At 46.6% G+C, this 19,694-nt stretch overlaps 2 protein-coding genes across 2 annotated transcripts in view; both read right to left on the reverse strand.

The window, feature by feature from the left end:
* Positions 1-18,930, reverse strand: part of IPMK (inositol polyphosphate multikinase) — a 58,029-nt gene extending 39,099 nt beyond the window's left edge. Inside the window, exons 1-2 of the mRNA XM_035329423.1 lie at positions 18,899-18,930; positions 411-421 (exon numbers count right to left, since the gene is read on the reverse strand). The gene's annotated coding sequence lies outside the window, so the exon portion shown is untranslated. The remainder of the gene's footprint in view (positions 1-410; positions 422-18,898) is intronic.
* On the reverse strand, positions 7,606-18,944 carry CISD1 (CDGSH iron sulfur domain 1). The gene is made up of 3 exons (XM_035329424.1): positions 18,839-18,944; positions 14,306-14,511; positions 7,606-9,608 (listed from the first exon to the last, which is right to left on the reverse strand). Exons 1-3 carry the CDS (start codon positions 18,867-18,869, stop codon positions 9,519-9,521), a joined length of 327 nt encoding a protein of 108 aa, XP_035185315.1. The 5' UTR covers positions 18,870-18,944; the 3' UTR covers positions 7,606-9,518.
* Between the last annotated feature and the right edge of the window lie 750 nt (positions 18,945-19,694).

Here is a 19,694-nt window from a genome sequence, read left to right on the forward strand (position 1 = left end):
CAGCGAGCGGCCCCGGCGCCGCCCCGCTCCGCCCCGGCCCCGCCGCCCCGCTCCGCCCCGGCCCGGGGCCGCCAGGGGTCGCCGCCGTGTGGTGGTGGCGGCCGGGGGAGGCCGCGGGGCCCGGTTGCCCCCTCAGCGGTTGCTGGCGGCCCGCCCCGCCGCGGCCCCGGGCGCTGAGGGGATTGTTGTCCGCCCCTCGGAGCAGCGGTGACAGAACGGAGCGCACAAAGAGTATCAGGCCTCTCAAGTGGATAAGGGCCTTTAAAATGGCTTATCGAGCGCGGAACTGCTTGTCTCCGAGTTGAGCCGGGCGCACCTGGCCTCACACCAGATCAGGACTGGCTAAGGGATTAATCTCTAATCTGAATTTTGCCCCCAAGGGGAAGGTGAAGCCCTGAATTCGCTCGCAGCACCCCGCAGCCTGAGACCGTATTGCCACTTGTTTCACTAGGGCGTGTATCAGCCCTATTTGCCACCTTGCAATTCCTGCTTTTCCTTCTCGCCATTCCTTTCCTTTATAAAATAAAATGAACTCTGCAAATACCAGTCCTGCACTTTTTATAGAATCATTAAGGTTGGAAAAGACCTTAAAGATCATGAGGTCCAACCGTCACCCTACTACCCATGTCGATTTTTACTGCCATTGTCGATCTTGTTGCCATATCCATCAGTATCAAGTCTAGCATTAGTAGGACGTGGAAGATGAAGCCATATCCATCCGTATCTTGTTTAGCATTAGTAGGACACACAAATGGGAAAACAAGGCCAGAGGTAGAAAATGAGTCATAGCAGATATATGGCATTTCCACAGATTTTATAAAAATCGGCTGATGTACAGAGGGAATCAGCACAGGTGTTAGAGGAAGGGTGGCACGGTGAGCTCAGGTATTACGTGCACCCTCTTCCCCATCCCGTGGTTGGGAGATGTGGCAGGTGGCTGGTAGACCTTCATGGTTATTGAGGGGATTTGCTGGGGAATTACAGTGTCGGAGGAACGGGAAAGTCACAGGGGAAACGAGGTTACTGGTGTAGGGTGAGTGAGAGGAAAGAGGATGGAGTATAGATTTGTGAAAATCCAGTTTCATTAGTCCTATGGAACAACTTGTTTCAGTGACTTAATTGACTAAATAAGCAAGATCCTTTCAAAGGAGCAAAACTTGACAGGAAAGTTACATTTCTCCCCCCTAAATGTCCGATTCTCATCGGGTAGTAGTGTTCAGCCGTAAAGACAAGGAGTCAGATGGTTGCAAGTGGAAGCTTCCATCTTCAGTTCCCCAACGCTGGATTTTTCCACAGGGATGCTGACGCAGGAGAGAAACTCCACAGCTTGGTCAGCCCTTGCACCAAAAAATTACTGTGAAAAAAAGGCATAAGAGGTACATGTCTGGCAGAAAGAACACCCCTGGTCTCAGCTGCAGCTGCCATAAGGTTCGGATGCCAACCTGAGCCTGCAGAAAGATTTTTTCCCTGCAGAGGTGTGAGACACTTTGACTGATCGGGATCTGAATGTACAGAGAAAAAACACAGATGTCATTTCAGACTTGAACCAGTGCCATCTACCTGAGCTTGAAATCTTATTGGAAAAAAATAGCATTAAAAGGCTAAAAAAATGAAATTGAAAAGCTCTTCAAATACCTAGTCCTGAACAAATAGCTTCTAGATATCCTTAGAGCTAACAGAAGTGGACCTGGAGGGGATTGAAAGAAATACAAAAGCATGAGTAATTGGAATAAGTAAACACGGACTATTTCCTTTTTCCTGGTATTTGCTTTAGTCAGATTTATGCATATAGAAATCAAGTGACGTGGGACTCTATCTTTCTCTCACTCATTCCACCCTCATGCTTCTGCACATGGAGTTCACTAATCTTATCTGGGAGCTTATCCTAAAATAAGTGAAACTGAGAGAGTACCGGAAAAGATAAATAATGAATTTCTCCACAGAGTGTGATTTTGTAAGAGCTTGCGTCGAAAGCTGAAGCGACCAGCAAGATTCCCAAGGAAACTTCTCGGCTCAGTTGCTCGGCTCAATTGCACTCAAAGAGAAAGCGAAAGGGGCTGCAAACAGCTCCTGCAGAACGGGCAGGCAACTGGGAATCCACCACCAACCAAATGCACTTGGCGAAAATATGCTTAATTCCGGGTTACTCCTTCTCTCTTCTGCTGAAAAACAATCTTACCTCAGTCGGCCTGACCAAAACGTAAATACCACTGATGCCTAGAAAGCATTACACATGCATTTATTGCACAGAAACTGCTGCACACTGCAAGAGGGTGTCTCGCCAGCAGGCTGCAAAGCTCCCCCAAACTGAGTAAGGATTACCATAGAATCACTTTCTGCTGAAATAAAGCCCTTTTTCAAAGAGAACAGCTAGTTAATAACTAACCGCAAGACGCATGGTAGTTTAGTACAGGAAATAAGCTCATACTTCAGTGGAAGAGCAGGGGGACATTAGGTAAACACTTTAGAGCAGCTGGATTTGGGCCAAAATGCTCGTGCTCTAGAGGTGTGCTGACAAGGGGCACCGCCAGGTTTTTCACCAACCCTTAGCATGTTTCACTGCTGCTTGTCCTTCGTTTTGCCAAAAAACACTGCTCCTCTGCCAGGGACCCGTCTTCGTGGCGGGGTCTGAGTGAGAGAAGCGAATCCTGCTGCCCGCAGAGCCACTTCCTGCAGCACCCGGCCGCGCTTGCGTAGCTTCTGGCCGCCAAGTAGATTGCAGCAGAGGCGACAAGGACCGAACGCGCGGTCCTGATAAGAAATGTTAATCAACAAAACCAGCACTTCTGTGGACGGACGAGAGCATCTGCGAGCAGGAGGGCCCATCCTGCTCATATGGCGTACGGTAGAAATTGCAGCAGCGTGAAGGTTGTAGCCACGTTGCTTTCTTCTCTCCATTCCACAGCAGAGGCACTGCTGTATCACACCCTCCTAAAATAGCTTGAGGTTTTTAATTCTTTAGTAAACTCACAGTAGTTCTATGCTTTTTTGTTCTAAAATCTCAGTTACCTTCACCTATTGTAGCTCTAAAGCTCACTGCGCTATCCCATTTTCTTTCCCAGCCGTTGCCTTTTCACTTAAGCATCGGGTCCCACAACAGGAGCCTCTCTGATTAATATTTTACTTGGCTGTGACTGATGCAACCTCTCTGACATTACTCTCCGCCCTAGCAACCAGGTACACCTGGGGTTTTCCAGTGTGAAAACAGAGCGACATTGTCAAACAACAACCTACACTCTCCGGAGATAATACAGAACCTTTAAAAAATTTATTTTGAGGTTAATTTGTTGTGCATTTTCCGGATCACCTCTTCTACAAACAGCTGCAGCTTTACATTTTGGAAGTCTGTTTTGTATTAGAAAGCTACAAGGACAGAAAAGATAGGAGGCTAATTTCAATTGTTTCTTTCTTCCTCAAAGTTATTGGACTTTTGTTTTTGTTTTGTTTTGTTTGTGTGTCATTAAATAAACCAAGCACTGGATTTGGAGGAAAGGTTCATTTTTGGACTGAAAGGAGGTTAAAGGCCGGGCAGCAAATAGAAGGGCTTTCAGGGTGGAGAGGAGGCAGCAGAGGGTGGGTACCGAGATCAGTTTTATTCATCATCTTCATTCATGACCTGCAGAAGGAAGCGTGCACCAAGTCATCAGGTCTGCAGATGCTCCTGACCTCGGGGCAGTCCAATGAAAGGCACAACGTTGGCACAGGAGCTTCTGCGTGGATCAGCCTAAGATAACACATGTAAAGGAAAATAATCCACGCCAAAGCTGAACCTGGAACTGGCTGTCACTGCCCAGGAAAGAGATCTTCAAGTCACTGTTGACAGTTGTCTGAGATCATCAGCTCAGCGTGCATCTGCAGCCAAAACCAGCCAACAAAATGTTGGGCAACATCAGGAAGAGCGTTGAGAAAGACAAAAGGCATCATTGAGCTGCTTTGCATAGCCCCGGCATGCCGTGTACTGAGTCCGACTTGCACGCCTGGTCTCTCGTGGAGGATAGAACATGCCATTATTTAATCAGTGCAGAAGATGGAATTACACCGTGATTTGTGGAAACTTGGGTTTGCTGCCTCCAGCCCCAGAAAACAGCCAGGAGAGACGTGTAGCTTTGACATCTTGGGGCAACAAGTTACACTTGGTTCTGAAACAGTGGCATTAGAGCAATGTCTTTAGTACTGTCACCTGGTCTTGCGGATTGCAGGTAGCTAAAGACTACTCCCTTTGCCTTTCTAAACAAAGATTTTATGAGTACAGCCTTGCATCTCTACCAGAGCATTGCTCAGGTTTTACAAATGCATGATGGCATTTTATCAGTCACATCCTAATGCTTTAAGATAACCCTGGTTCTTGGTTTAAGATGATTACCATGCCAAGAGGTTTATTTAAAATGCCTCTTTGTCTTTCCCTAGAGGCTAGTTACATTGTCTCCATGTGCTCTAAAATTAACCACCTATTTATTGACTAAACCCACTGCCAAGTGGCATTTAAAAAATAGGTCTCTTCTACTAAACGGTATTTTTTGCCTGAACTTTGTCTGCAAAGCAACAGAATTCCAACCCTTACAAAGTAATTTAACCTGCACAGATGTTGGAGCCAAGAAGAGACGGAAAGAGCAAGATCACGCTGTTTAAAAAGAGCAACAAATTCAATAATTTCTGAAGCGTCAGTCAGTTCTGGCCGTTGTTTTGGTACTCAAGTCTAGAGCAAGAGTCCGGGCTGTGAACAGACAGTGCGTCCTGACCACGTTTTATCCATCTACGGTTATATTTGCCAGCTGCAGAAAAGTATTTGAGAAAAGTTATGCAGTCAGTGACCTTATCATTCATTTTGCTGCGTTCCTGTTGCCAGCTGACTTGACTGAACGGCGCAAACATTCCAGCTACCGAGCGGATCCTTGCAGAATGCTGAATTGTGAACGCTTCGCACATCGGAGCTGTAATTTCTGGTGTGCTCAGGAAGCTCCACTTCCACGCACAGGCTTCTCCTGGGGAGCAGAAGGCATTTCTTCTGGGTGTGTGTGTGTAAGTGTGTCCAAACCGAAGATGAGCGAAGTGGACCGAATTCCCCTGTGCTGCAATGACATAAGCCTGCTGCAGTTCTACCAGCCTCAGGAAGAATACAGGTAAACACTCCTATTTATTATAATTGCACAGCTAATTAGACACTTTACAAAGGTAGGCATGCACGAACATTGGCCTGCTAACGGTAGACCCATGGTGTGAGCGTACGCTGCTTTCTGTGCAGTACTGCAGCATTTCACAAACAGTTGAGGAGGGAACACACGGTAACTAGCAGAGGTCTGCTCAAGGCACATAACCCCGCAGGCTCCAAGGGACAGATTTTGGATAACAAATTTGCCTCGTCTCTGGAGCTAATGAAAAGTCACTTTGTGCATCTTACACTTCACCCTGTTAAGAGAGATAATGAAGTGCGACACATTGTCTTCTGTGCTTTATCCCACTGATACCACCCAGCAATGTTATGTGGCATTAAATCGTCTCTAGCTTGCTCCTCGCTGCATTAGCAGCAGCCCCGATACCCGTCCTAAATTAATGATGGCTCTAGGAAGATGGTCGTTCTCCTGATGGTGCGGAAGTGTCACGCTGACACAGGGAAAAGACAGCCGAGCAAGCCTGGGTGCACAAAACCTTTTGGGGAATGGTTATCCAAAGCTGCTCGACTTAATACATGGCAGTGTTTGTAGTATCTGTCAGTATCAGTATCTGCAGTGACAACAGAGGAGGCATTTGGTCTTCTCAGCAGGTCCGTGGGATGTGTCTGCCCGGCCCGAAATAGTGATGCTCAGCCCCGATGAACTCAGGCTGGTGGCAGCCGTGCTGGGGCGCAGCCTCACCACCGACGTGCCACAGGGACAGCACGCCCTCCTGCCCAAGCCAGCCAGGGCCCTGGGTGGGTTTTATCAGCCTTGAAGGCAGCTCCAGGAGCTCAAACAAAAGCCAAGACCTGTGTGCTCAGGATGGGGAAAGAGAAGGCGGCTGACAAGGTTTCTTTGCCGTACCAATGTTTGGTTTTCACGCCTACATCGTTACCCTTCCTGCTATTATAAGACGTTCTTCCGTTAGCGCAGTGACCAACGATGATACAGCACTGACTCACGTTTCGACGTCTTTAGCTGGCTGTATCACACTTCAAAGGAAAGTCCCCGTGCCACTGCTACGCGATTCTGTAACGTACATTTCACAGACCCCAACTTCTGCTGCAGGCTGCCCCGACTGCCCCAGAAAAAGGCCCCAGACCCTAGGGTATCCCAAAGATTTCAGGAGGGTCTGCGGTCAGCTCTGCTGCTGTTGGGGAACTGGTGATAACAACCAGTTCCTGGATTCAAACCCCGTGAGCCTCCGTGGATGAAAAGCTGCTTTGTGCCAAGCTTATTTCTGCAGCACTCTTAGTTAGATACCTGGGCTCAGACAGCCAGCAAGCTGCTGAAAAAAACAGACATAAGCAGATGCAATTATAAAACCCTCCAGAACAGCATTCTCCACGTGGAGCCTTACCAATTGCACAGCGTTTGTTTCCTCCTAGCGGGAGAGCGCGTGATTGCAGCGCTGGCCTCCGCCGCTGGAAATGACCCATCAGATGAATGGTGTGTAAATTGAGCACGCAGAAAATACTCCATAACCCACAGCTGCCTCCTCCTCAACACCACCAATTCCAGCAACACTTTGGTATTTGACATTGAGATTCTTTTGGTGAGTGAGACTTGGCTGCTGCAAAATCAGTGTTTTTGTTTCAACTTCCATTGAAAAGCAATGATGTAGAATAGAAACAGACTCTGGGACAGGGATCCTTCACTACTTGCGCTATGAAGGACTTGCACCACAATCTTGTTTCAATCTCATGTGAAAATGCACATTTGCAGAAGAATTTCTTGATAGTTTCAACCTGGCAAAGATCTAACCAATTCACCTCCCCTTCTGGAGGTTATTTGAGGAAAGCACTGAGTAACAGATTTCAGAGAACACTCGGGCAGGCAAGCACTCAGTCATACGACTGTAACCTATTCTAGTAATGAGGCAGAAAAATAAAAGTGTTTTGTGGTGCTCATTAAGACTACTGGCAAGTTTGTTTACTCACATTCAGGTTATCTCTTTTCACCATCAAGTTTAAACAGATCACGCATGCAAGTGGCAGGAACTTTTTTTAGGTACAGCAGAGAAAACTGTATGTGCACTGAAATAAACTCTAACTTCTGCATGTCAACATCTGTAAGTGTGACACTTCCCCAACACAAACTCACCAGGATGTAAACCGGCAAAGACTCTGCTTCTGCATCCTCTCCTCTTGGGAAGAAGAGCTTCTCACGAAACCCTCCTCTTCTCTGACACTCAAGCACCCAGAGATGTTTTACAAGCAAACTCCAGGGCTCAGGAGGTTCGTCTGAGACTTCGTGACTTCATCTCTTAAAACACGACTGTAGTTTTCATGGAACTTTTATTCAAGAGCAGCTGGACTTTGCTGCTACCAGGAAAAGAAGCCTCAGAAGGAAAACCCAACCTGGACACAGGTTTATGATTACAGCAGCAAGACTTGCGGTGCAATTCTCCCGAGAAACAGCACACGGACGAGAACACAGACAACACAGCCTGGAGGTTAAGATGAACTCAAATGTGTATTTGACAAAAATACAGAAGTATCCAGTGCCATATTCTAGTAGTACAGAAATAACTTTGTTTTGGATAAAACAAATGTATTTGATAATTTAAGGTTAAAACAACTTTCCATGTGCATCAGTACTTGGCCGAGTAAAAAATATCAAGTACCTTTACCGTCAAGACAGGAAAAAGAAGAGAGACTAAATATATTTGACTGCAACTTCCTGCAAGTAGAGGTCCCTTGCAGACAGTAGCTGCCCCCTGCGTTGCACTCCACCCGCACACAGCTTTCCTTTACTTCTGTGCCACATTCTCTACTTGCTGTGCCTTCTGCCAAAGTTCGAACCGCTCAGCTAAGACCTCAGCCTCTCAAAGTCTCACATTGAGAATACGCAAAAAGTTTTCTTCAGTTTTAACCAGCTGTACCAACCACACCCTTAACAAAAATAAAACCTCTATCATCCCAATCATCTGGAAGAATCTTTGAGGGGTCCGGGTTAAAATTCCAGCTTCTTGACGAGGCCTTTTCTCTAGCTCTGAGGTAGTCTCTCCCTCTGGACAGTGGACATCACACACGCTGCAATGATGCTAGTGGACCAGGTTTAATACAAAACTGCCCTCTGCCACCACATTCTTTGGGTTTTGCTTTGTAGTAATTTGCACACTGATAAATCAAAAGCTATTTAAGGAAACCAACATTACAGCCATTAATGCAACTGTGCCAGATGAAGCAGACAATTGCCATACAAAAAGAGGATGAGTTCTCATCTCATCCTTCCTTTCCCCTATGCTTCTAGCTGCTAGCAAAGCCTGTCCGTGTCTGTTCTTTTGGTAAAATTAGCTGATCCACATTAGCAGTTAGCCCAGGAAGGCAGGAGCTATTTAAGACACATTGAGCCTAAGGGCACTTAGTAAAGGTGTGCCTGCTCCCTCTGCAGCAGGAGGAAGAGTCCTCCGCAAGCAGCTGGAGCAATGACAAAGCAGACAGTAACAGTGGGTGGGGGGTTAGTTTTTATTTTAGCTTCTGGGATAAATCAGCATAGCTTCCCTGTCCTCTGGTCTGGGGAAATTAGCTCCACTGCTAGAGTGTGCAAGTGAAACTAAGGCTTTCTAGCAACAACAACAAAAAGAAATCTGGCCACCCATGCCCACCACTCTGGGCACTTCATGTCCTTCCACTCGTCTACTACCAAAGCTCTCACAGAGACCATCTAATCCTACTCTACACACAGGGCTGCTGTTCCGTAGTATGTTTTCCACACCATATGGTCGTAGGGTCAAGTTTCAACATGGCCGTTAAATCAAAGGTGAAGTTGCCCTTTAGCCCCAGCTAGCTATAAGCATTTTACATTGTTTGTTCAGAGCAATTTTAAGTGCATTCTTTCACGGAAGCCACGCAGAACGGTAGTGTTACAGGCCAAACGGGACATCTGCAGAAAACGCAGCGTGATCAGAGGTTAAGCTGCATTTTGGCACCATGACTTCTTTCCTGCTGCTGCCTTTTAAGTAGCGCTCTAGCCAGATCCATGACTTTCAAACCTCCCCGAAATTTTAAGATCTCCCTTCTGAATATTCTTTCTGCTGAATGGCCTCAGCGTAGTACACATATATTTGAAAATAACAATATTTTCTCAAGTACATTCTGTGCGTCATTTCAGTTTCATACTCAATGAAAGGGTACACACACTTTACAGGACAGAAAATTAAACCATGACTATTTAGTGAATTATGCACTGTAGTGATTAAGACAAGACAAGCACCAGAAAAAATACACATGCTGAAGCCTGATGTATCTACTACACTGGAAAGTCTTCAGTGACATGACAATGAATTTGTGGTTTTTCCCCCCAATCACAAGCGAGCAGAGGATTTGTCAGACATTCATTTTGTAGCTTCTACTGTCCACTCTACGCCTCCTTCCTCTTGATGATCAGCGGCCCGACATTGTCGCCAGTTTCGTCGTTGTGCTTTGTGTGCGAGCCATCACACAGTGGGAACTGAAATGAGAAAAGAACAAACACATCTAAAGTACACCCGCAGTCAGAATTAAGGACTCACGTTGAGAAGTTCATTGGAATGTCTCCTCGTTAAATCCACCGTGACTTCAGAATGTAACTTCTGCACCGGCACTTCAGGTCTCCCTGAAGTGTGGCTGAACACTAGTTCTGTCCATGTGAGCTCCGAGGGGACAAGGGGCTTGTTATGAAAACAAAGCAACTCAACTCCGTGCTATTTGGTGTTCCAGCCTCAGGCCAGCACGGGGAAAATGCAGCCCGAGCTGACCTTCAACTGTAACCTACGTGGAGAATCCTGCTCTCAACCTTGCCCCACATTCTGTTTGCCTGAGCAACAGCCAGAGCTGAGCACAGCTACAGATGGTAGGTGGGGAGGGGAAAAGAAACGGGAACAAATCCTGATTTTTTTTTTCCCTGGTTTTCCTCAGCATATGATAAGAAAAGGACAGCTTCCCTGGCTCATCTATTTGAGAGATGCACCAAGAGATTAGTCCTGCCTCCAGATGGCTCATAGCAAGCCTTCTTTGCTTCATCCCCACAGAGCTAGCTTATCTCACCGACACAAAGGTCCACTTGCGCAAGCTGGAATCTACATCAGGATTCTGACCTGATGATGGAAATGAACCGCACTTCCAAAAGCCGTGTTTATTCATCAGGGGCTTCTAAGGGGAAGAAGTAATGTGAAGAAATGTTTGTTCCATTAAAAAACTGGAATGGCCTGGCCAAAGCAAGACCCGAAGGGTCGCCTTCAGCCAGCTGTTACTGCCCAGCTCCTGGGCTGCTCGCAGCCACTCTGCTCTCAGGAACGTCTTTTCATCTGCAGAAGCCAAAGGACATTCTGCAAAGCAACAAGAGTTAGGTCAGACCCCATCACCTCTCAGGGACGTGTTTTCAGGGCTGTGCCCCTTCTGCAGAAGACACCCGAGAGACCGTGACATAAATCACACCCGTGTTTTGCATTCGGTTTCTATTTTCTTTGCTTCGAAGTAGCTGGAATCAAAGTCAGACGTTAAGCTTGTGCCCCTAGAACACAATATCCCCTCACAGTATAGTCAACAGTCTTTGACACGCCACTGATCCCAATGCTCATGCCCCAGTCATAGCCTTAAATAAAATTGATGCCCCATCATCTGGGCTTAGCTAGAATAAAAGGTTTCAAACTGCTGCATGAAAGCAATATAATGAAGACAACAAACCAGTAAGAAACATTCTCAGAGTTCTAAAAATAAAGCCACATGCCTGTAGGGTAGGGTGGGGGCAGGCCAAGAGGTGAGGGTTTTTTGGTGTTTGCTTTTCACAGTTAAAAAATGTCAAAACCCATGCTATAAATGGCAGGTGAATTTTCCAAATAAAGACCACCGCCCTAACCTCCCCCCCCCCCCCCGAATTTGGAGAATACTTATGCAAGCTGATTCATGCAGGGACTTTTGAGGCAATCAATTATTTTTGACTCAATGAGTAGGTACTGACAGCCACTTGGCAAAAATTAGGGCAAACAAGTACATATGTTCCTGAGATTCTCATCAGCTTCCCACCCAGGTGTTTCCAGGCTAGCCGTTACTCCAGGCAACACCAGAGTCCATTGGTGTTCTCAGGAGCACTGCCCCAGCTTCCATCAGACACGAAACATCTCACATGCCCCACGAAGGCAGGCCCGAGGTCCAGCTACAGTGACATCCCTATTTCAGGTGACAAAACTGGTGGAATTCATATCAGATGGCATTGAATCTTTGGACGGCATTGAACTACCAACTTGGGCTGCTCAGCATCCTCTGGGCTAGCTGATCTCTAATCCAAAAAATAATAAATAAATAAATAAATAATCAAACAACCCAAACAACCCCCCCCACACACACCACAAAACAACAGCCACTTTTCCAAAGCCCCCACTTGGTCACCTTCAAGACCAGATACTGAACTAGATGGATGCTGGGCCTGACACAAGATGTTTATCCTTGCTTATGATAAAGGAAGATAGCAACAGCGGTCAAAGCTCAAGCCCTGAGGGAGCCGTGCAGTGGTCTGGACAGCTCAGATCATTTCCCTTGGCACTGAACACGTTTGTTTCTTCTGATACTCTGCAGCAGTGTTCCTCAACCTGCAGCCTGGGGACTATACCCACCTGGAAGACACAGACTGCAGGTCATCGCAAATAAACAAATTAAGATCTGCCACCTTCAGCTCAAAAGCATAAAAATGTAAAATAAAAAAACATTCTAACTTTAGACCAATTACTGTTTGGTTTTAAGACGAAACCCTTGCTTCTGCAGTGATAACTTTCAACAGTGGGTTTTTCCAAGAAGCTTAAGCTCTTCTGTGAGGTCCTGGCAGAGCACAACTCTGAATAGGAAAGGGCCATTAAAGAACCTGCCTTGCACCTGCTCTAACAGAATACTACATCCCAAGGCAGACTTATCTCAAGATACCACATGTCTAAAACAAACAAATGCTCCCAACAAAGGGTACTCTAAGCATTAGAACTTTGGTCAGCACAAAAAACAAACAAAACTTTTGAAGTACAGTATTTCAGGAAAAAAAAAAATGAGCAAAAAAGTCAACAAATAACTGAGGATTTTTTTTTAAGCTACCCAAAACCACTCTTGTATCATCCAACTGTTTTAGACTGTCCAATTGTTTCTTCCCAGAAACCACGCAGAGCCATCCGGAGCGCGCGCACGCCGTCAGCACACACAGAAATAGCCCGTGGCTCATAACGCCACAGGGCCTTCCGCTAACAGCCCAGTGCCTCAGATGAGGCTAACTGGCAAGAAGTGCTCCCTGTACTCCACTACTGCCTGCCAATAACTGAGCAGAGGCAGCACGCACACCGCCTCAAAGCCCGTGCTGCCCACCACACGGGTCAACTATCAGGGCAAGGGGAAGGCGGCAACGCTGGAAGCCGCGGTCTCTGAAGCAGAACATGCTGATTAAAATCCTCGTTATTAAGCATCAGTACAAGAAAACAAGTGCCTGCAAAATTTTCCACCGAGCTCCTTACTGCCTTTACAAGACCTTTCGGAGCAGAGTTCTAGCAGAACAGGCTCATTATAAGGCAGCCCCCATCTATTTCCTTTTAGCGTCCGATTACAGCGGCCTCGGTAGGCAGCACACTCCTGAACTGACAACACCCCGCAATATGTGGCAAAATGTAACTAATCGGATTTTTATTTCACACAACCAAGATAGAATCAAGCAATAACTAGAATAATTGCAAGAGCTACAAACCTTAAATCCAGACACTAATTTTCCCTTTCTGTTTTTGCAGAGATGACGAGCCTGGTTCCACAGGACTACTTCAAAAATCCAGTCACGATGCTGTTACGTGCTCAGTAATGTCTTAGCTTTAAACTAAGTACAGCTACAAATGTCTAGGCTTTATCCTCCAGGTGATGAAATTCTGGCAGCAGCAAGAACCCAAAGTTACAGTACCTGGAGAATCGCGCACAGTGCAGCCCGATCAGAGCAGTCTCCGAGGTATGAGAAGCCTAGTATTGAACTGGGTTTCTAGGCTGCTGGCCTCAGTTACCTGGCTTTGAACGCTTGTATTATTTCAGTCTCCACACATTAGCACCTTGGCTTTAAAAACTGCTTTTAAATATGTGCTAGCTGTACACAGACCAGGCTACTCACACAAGCCACATTCTCTTATTACAGGTCCCAGAACTACTGCTACAGACACACTGTAGACATCTCGGTTGCTTCACGTGTCTCACATCTCTATTTCAGATTTAAACCTGATCTTACGGTGCCATTGGAAAGCTAGGTTATGATGCTAAACACTGATGTTAGGCAACTCATGTTGCCAACTTCACAGGCAAGCAAGTTGGACAGACCGATGCCAGGACAGACTCTTCATTTCTCAAAAACAGCCTCCAAAAGTATGCCAGCATGATTTCACTGGTTCTTCCTTAGGATTACCCATATAACTATGAGCTGCAGAGGTACATCAAGTCCATCCTCAAAAGCTTTTAACCACAATGACTCATTTTTAGATTGCCTCCATCACCACTGGAAACCGTTCATGGCTGTACTGAATTGTGAGGCAAAAGGCAGCTATCTACGGTACACAGAAATACTACAGAAATAATTCAGGACAGAACAGCAGCACCAATAACACCATCTGTGCAAGGAAGGCTCTTCCCAAACCAGTTCTGCACTCTCCCTGCCTGTGTGATTTAATGGTGAGCTCAGACATGGCAAGTGACCATTTGACACCAGCCCTTGTATATCGAGAGACTTCTGGATGGGTTTTGGTCATTCACACCACGAACTAGCAGCAAGGAATCTTCTGACAGAGTAAGCTTCCAAATTCCTCTAGTAAAAGGCATTTAAGGTCCTCTCAGTCTGGAGCTCCTGAGCTCTTCTTCACCTGCCAGCAGACCAGTAATTTTGGATGAGTGTCAGTAGCCAAATGCAGCCTGTTGTTCATGACTACTCTATACAGCAGCTGTCCTTTCAAGCTGTTTGCTTCTTCAGAGTTAAAGAAACACTGCTCGTTATTAACGCTGATCTGCAGACTTTACTCTCCCTAAATCTACAAAGTTTTAAGGATTTACTCCTACATCTCACTACAGAATAGCTTAGGTGAAAAGAAGTTAGTGTTCTCTAAACGAAGCAGTCTGAAAACAGTTTTATTGAAAGATGCATGCACATCAACAACATTGGACTTCTTCTCTTACCTTCTTGGATCTCCAACAGCGACAGTACACAGCCTTGTCGCCCAGATCTTCCATATCGAATGCATGGACTACCTTGGGGTTATCCTTCTGGATATGGAGATTCACCATTGCTTTGCAGCACTTGTCTTTAGAGAGAAATTTTTTGTAAGCTAGATACCCGACAGCAGCTGCTCCAGCAGCTAAGGAGACTGCAGCAATCCATTCAACTAGAAGAGAAGCGGAAAGAGTGTCAGGCTTTTGAGCAAAACATTCTGTTCTATTAAAGCTACTCAAAGTAGTAAATATCTCTGTGCTCACAAAAACACCTCCGTCTTCCCAAGTGACCTTTCTGTTCTGTGGGAGAAATGCAATTTTGTAGAACAAGAATATTTTCTCGACACTCACCCAGCTAATTTACTCCCTTCCACTGATCAGAGTTCTCCTTCACCCCCGTCCCTTCCATGTAACATCAACAACCCAAACAGATCCCTCAAGGGTATGAGTAATGAGTAACTTTTTTTTTTAACACATGCTATAACCAAAAATTTCCGAGCTGTTTGGCAATGGGAAAGTTATTTAAAATATTACCAGTTTATAACAGTAACAAAAACCAGCTTAGATTAAATCCCTACTGAGGAGTGCAGGTAAGAACAAGGATCCGAAAGGATTATATTTAAGAACAATAGCACAAATTTAACTGGATTATCCTGACTCTCTGAAATACAACCTCCATGAAAATAGTTTCTTTCCACCACCTCCATCCTCACTTTTTCTCCGCCTCTACTTATCTCTAAAAACTTTGCAGTCTCGATCGCTCATTTTAATTTGCTTTTCTGCAAGGGCTTCTCCTATTTTTTGTGGCTCTATTGTTTTCTCTCTGCCCCATGAAAACACCCTGGACTTTGGCCTAATGGTTCTGACTGCTGCAACAGCCTTGGCCATCTCTCTCGGAGCAGCACCCAGCTGCTTTCTTTGCTTTTTATCCCCAGCTGCTTTATTCGTTTTTTTATCCCCAATTTCTACGCACACACATACTCCTCACGTGTATGATAAGAGCCTGGCTGACTCTACAAATAGATCTAACAGAGATTTAAGTTTTAGCACATTTACACAACTTAAGAGAACTAGAAGAGTCGTCAGTTGGGAATTTCTCTCTTATCCTTCAAAATTCATACAGGATTTGAAAGACACCAAACCAGATTGTATCTTTCAAGCAAGAGACGTTACTGCATTAAACCTAAAGGGTAAGAAACAAAAAGCCCTTGTTAGTTTGTTCGCCTCTCCGTGGTCAACAGGCACGAAGTACTGCCACCGTGAACTTCCACTACGAGGGTCAAGGTTTTCGTCTCTGCCTCACAGCACTTTCCAAAATCCATACCAAGTTCTTTCCTCACCTAGAAGGCAGCATTAGCTAACACGCACTGTGCTGATTCGCAAGGGTCTGGGTCTAACAGCACATGGAATTAGACAAACACTTGTATGATGAAATGTAGTCCCAGTAAAATTTGGGAAGAGGGATGGGGAATTCTTGCTGTGTGTCTTACTAACAGAAAACGATGCATAAATCCTTGAAAGTTTGTTTTCTTAGTAAGAGGAAGCAGAGGAGACCAGCATACACTGACACCTCCCCTGCAAGTGACAAACCTGCCCTGTAACAGGGCAACCAAGTTAAAGATGGTTTTCTGCATTTTAATATCAGATGACTGAGAGCATGTTTCCCTGCTCAAAAACTTCTTCAAACAATAAAAGACCCAGAGAACATACAGTGAATTCAGTTTTTTTCTACCCATCGAGTTCTAATTTCTTTATCTCCCCATTGCAAACTAGCAAGGGCAATGCATTAATTGTGATAGCCTAGGGTAAGAACTGAGGAGGTGAAGTTGAAGAAGTGATTCCATTAAAGTCGGCGTTAATTTAGCAACACAGCCCAAACCGACCTGTGAGAAGCAGCAAGTTCTCCCAGGGAAAACCACCCCATAGCACCCTTTCCCCTTCCTGCTCGAGCAGGTTTCCAGGAGCTGAGGAGGGCTGTAGAGGGCAGGAGGCACCCAGCCAGCTCAGGGACAGGCTGGGTCTGACAGGTTCAAAGCGATTGCCCAGAAAATGTCAAGTGTAGCTACAACGATGGCCAGGAAAATACAGGTATTGCCCACCGTGGGCATCAGAGTAAAGGATTCTGACCATAAAAACACTTCCGTGACTACCAGCTGAGCAGGAAGGTCTGCACTAAAATTCACTGCACATTCAGAAAGAGCTGGTCTGCGCACCTGCAGGTAACCCAGGCCCCTCTAACCTCATAACCACGTCAGCTCAGCAAGCAGACATCATTAATTTAGAATACCCATCATCTTATTTTTCATTTATTCTTTACTTCTTTTCCTGAGGCCGATTCATTTGCTACACGTGAGCAGCTAGTGTATAGACAAACAACTTAGTACATATTTTTTCTTGTAATAGAACGTAGTGTCCTTTTTTTTTCTATATTAGCTTTTCTTACCACTTCTATGGAGCTACATCAAGGTAGAAAATGCTATCAACTGATAATAGATGAAATCCAAACATTTAAAGAAGCCTATCCATTACATTTCAGCATTGGCTCAATAAATGTCATTATTTCAATTTATAAATGGAATGTCTCTCTTACAATGAGATCAGACTGCAAAGTTTCCAAGGTAGCAAGTCATCTTGTCAACCATTACTGTGTTTCACAAATACATTTGGAAAAGCTGGAATGCCCATTTAATCTTTTGAACTAAATCATAAACTGCATTTGTGAAAGAAAACAGTTTTCAGAACTTTTAAAATACTTTAAACGCTGCTTCCAGAGGCCTCCAGCACCCATTCAACAGTTTGCTGCCAAGCTCCTACGTGTACTGCTTGAAAAGGCACCTTGACACCGATGTGGAATGTCAAGTTTCTTTGTCTTCTCTCTCTCTCTTTTTTTTTTTTTTAAAAAAAATAAGAAGATTAAGAGCAACATCTGAGATATTATTAAAGAAATCCTCACTCTGGTATAATACAAAAACACAGTGTCACAAGTCATGACAGAACAAGACACTACAGGCCCACGTAACATGGGAGAAAATTTGCTTCAATGCTATAATCACTACACAATAGAAAAGGGTTGGCTGGAACTCCCGAAAAATTAATACACGAATGAAAGAAGGGAAGACAGAGGTAAAGAAAGAAACCAAAGTCCAAGGAACACAATCCCAGGACAGCAGAAATAAACCAACAAGGATAAAAAATCAGAAGATAACAGCAAGAAGCCAATAATGGGAGTTTACTTTCTTCTGCATTCTTTGGACATATCCGAAGGAACAAGAGGGTTGGATCACAAGGCTTTTCCTTCCTCCTCTCCCTATTCAGCCAGAAAATTACTCTGAATGTTTCCAGATACAGACAGCAGAGGCACTTTTAGGATCTACCAGAGAGCTCAGACATTTTATCAGCAGGAAGAGCACGCATTTGCCATCTGCACTCGACAAGCACACGGAGAAAATGAAACGGTCTTGGCTCCACCAGCGGCACGCCGTCCTCGCTGCCACACATATCGCTTTACTTGCCCAGAACTGGCACTTCCCCAGGATATCTGCCACCCCTCCCAGGTTAGCTCGAGACACTCCTCAGAGGCAAATTTTAAGCTACATCTGCTGGTTAAGAAGTGCTGATGGTATTTGGAAGTTGCCTATGGAGTAATGGTTCCATACACAAAAAACTTTGTCTTCAAAGGTGCTCCTAACTTTAAAGGCTTGTTCTCCTCCTCGTCTTGTCAATGAAAACAGTGTTATTGCCCAGGCTTGGTGGTAGTGGGACTGGAAGCACTAACAGGACTGGAAATGCCCAGTGCTGTCCACAGCACAAGGCCGCCCCTCTGCAGGCCCTGCTGGGGGTGACATTGCCTGGGTAAGTGGCTGCATTGAAGACCTGAAGGTAAAAGCAGGCAGCCGGGGGGGGTGAATCGCTTCTGGTGCCTCGCAGCATCCGAAGGAACGGGATTCAGAGTGACAGGGCTCGCTGAACCGAAGCTGTAGGGTAAAGAGGCCGCCTGAGGGAGAAAGCTTGTGGGAGCAGCTAAAGATGAGCCACGGGGATCAGCTCTGAGGAGCAGGGGGGACTCACACGCGCCTCCCCCATGACAGTCGCGACAAAGCTCGCTGCCTTACGACACGTAACCGCGACAGAGCCGCGACCTGCCTGCCACCCTCAGGTTTAACCTCACCAGAAACCCTTTCCTCCACGTGCCTGCCCCAAACCCGCCCACCACCGCGGACGGACGAGCGGTCCTGCGGGGCCCGAAGCACCACATCGCCGCCCGGCGAAGGGGCGCCCAGCGGGACCCCCCCGGCGCTCCGCTGAGGGCAGAGGGGGGACGCGAACCCGCGGCCCCTCAGCGCTACCCGCCCCCCCCCCCCCCCAAAGCCGCCATTTTGTCAGCGGGGGTCCGGCGGGGCGGGGCCGCGCCCCCTCCTCCCCCCTCCCTTCTCCTCCCACCCCGTCCCCACGCGTGTCCTCGCCGCGCGTGTCCCCGTCCCCGCGCGTGTCCCTACCCACCCCGCACGCTGGAGTTCTGCCCCAGCCCCATGGCTCCCGCTCCGCCGCCGCACAGGGCACACGCAGCTCCGCGCCTGCGCCGCCCGCCCGCAAGATGGCGGCAGGGACCGCCTTCAAGATGGCGGCGGGGCTGGCCCTTCGAAAGGCTTCGCTGAGGAGAAAGGGGGCTTGGAGCGGCCAAGGGGGCAAGCGAGGCCTCGAGGGGACTCTCAGTGAGGGTGAAGTGGGCTCTGGGGCCCGCTGCAGGGACAGCAGGGGTGGTGGGCGTCGCTAGGGGGGCGTAGGGCTGGCGTGGTGCTGCCAGCAGTGGCCCTGGGTGCTGTGCTAGTGTATGGAACGCGGAGTGTGGTGGTGTATGGAACTCCCCTATTTTGCTGTAGAGAAATAAACTGAAGAGCAGTGCCTTCAGATAAATAGCCTTTTATGCCCCACACACAGGTATTGACCTGAGAATCTAAGTCTTTATTTTAAAAAGTATCACCACGAGTCCTAAAGGACTTGTGCAGCTAGGACCTACTTAACCTTCTGAGCAATAGCCTTTTATACCCCATAGGCCTAGGTATTGACCTGAGAATCTAGCTCTTTACTTGGAAAAAAAAATAGTGCCAAGAGTCCTCAAGGACTTGTGAGGCGGGGACCTACTTCTCAGCCTTTTAAGCAGCACACCTCTCCTTTTTCTACCCTACAGCGTCTTGGATGCAACATCCATCTGGTACTGGTGGGTGGCTGCAGTTACATTAAGGCCAAATGCAACATCCATCTGTTACTGGCTGCAACTGCTGTAAGGCTAGGGCTTCCTGCAGGCTAGCTGCTTGTTCTTCATCCCCTGCCGTGCCTCCCAAGGACGTGACCTTTA

Source organism: Oxyura jamaicensis, chromosome 6 (assembly GCF_011077185.1).
Source record: "Oxyura jamaicensis isolate SHBP4307 breed ruddy duck chromosome 6, BPBGC_Ojam_1.0, whole genome shotgun sequence".
Lineage (NCBI taxonomy): Eukaryota > Metazoa > Chordata > Aves > Anseriformes > Anatidae > Oxyura > Oxyura jamaicensis.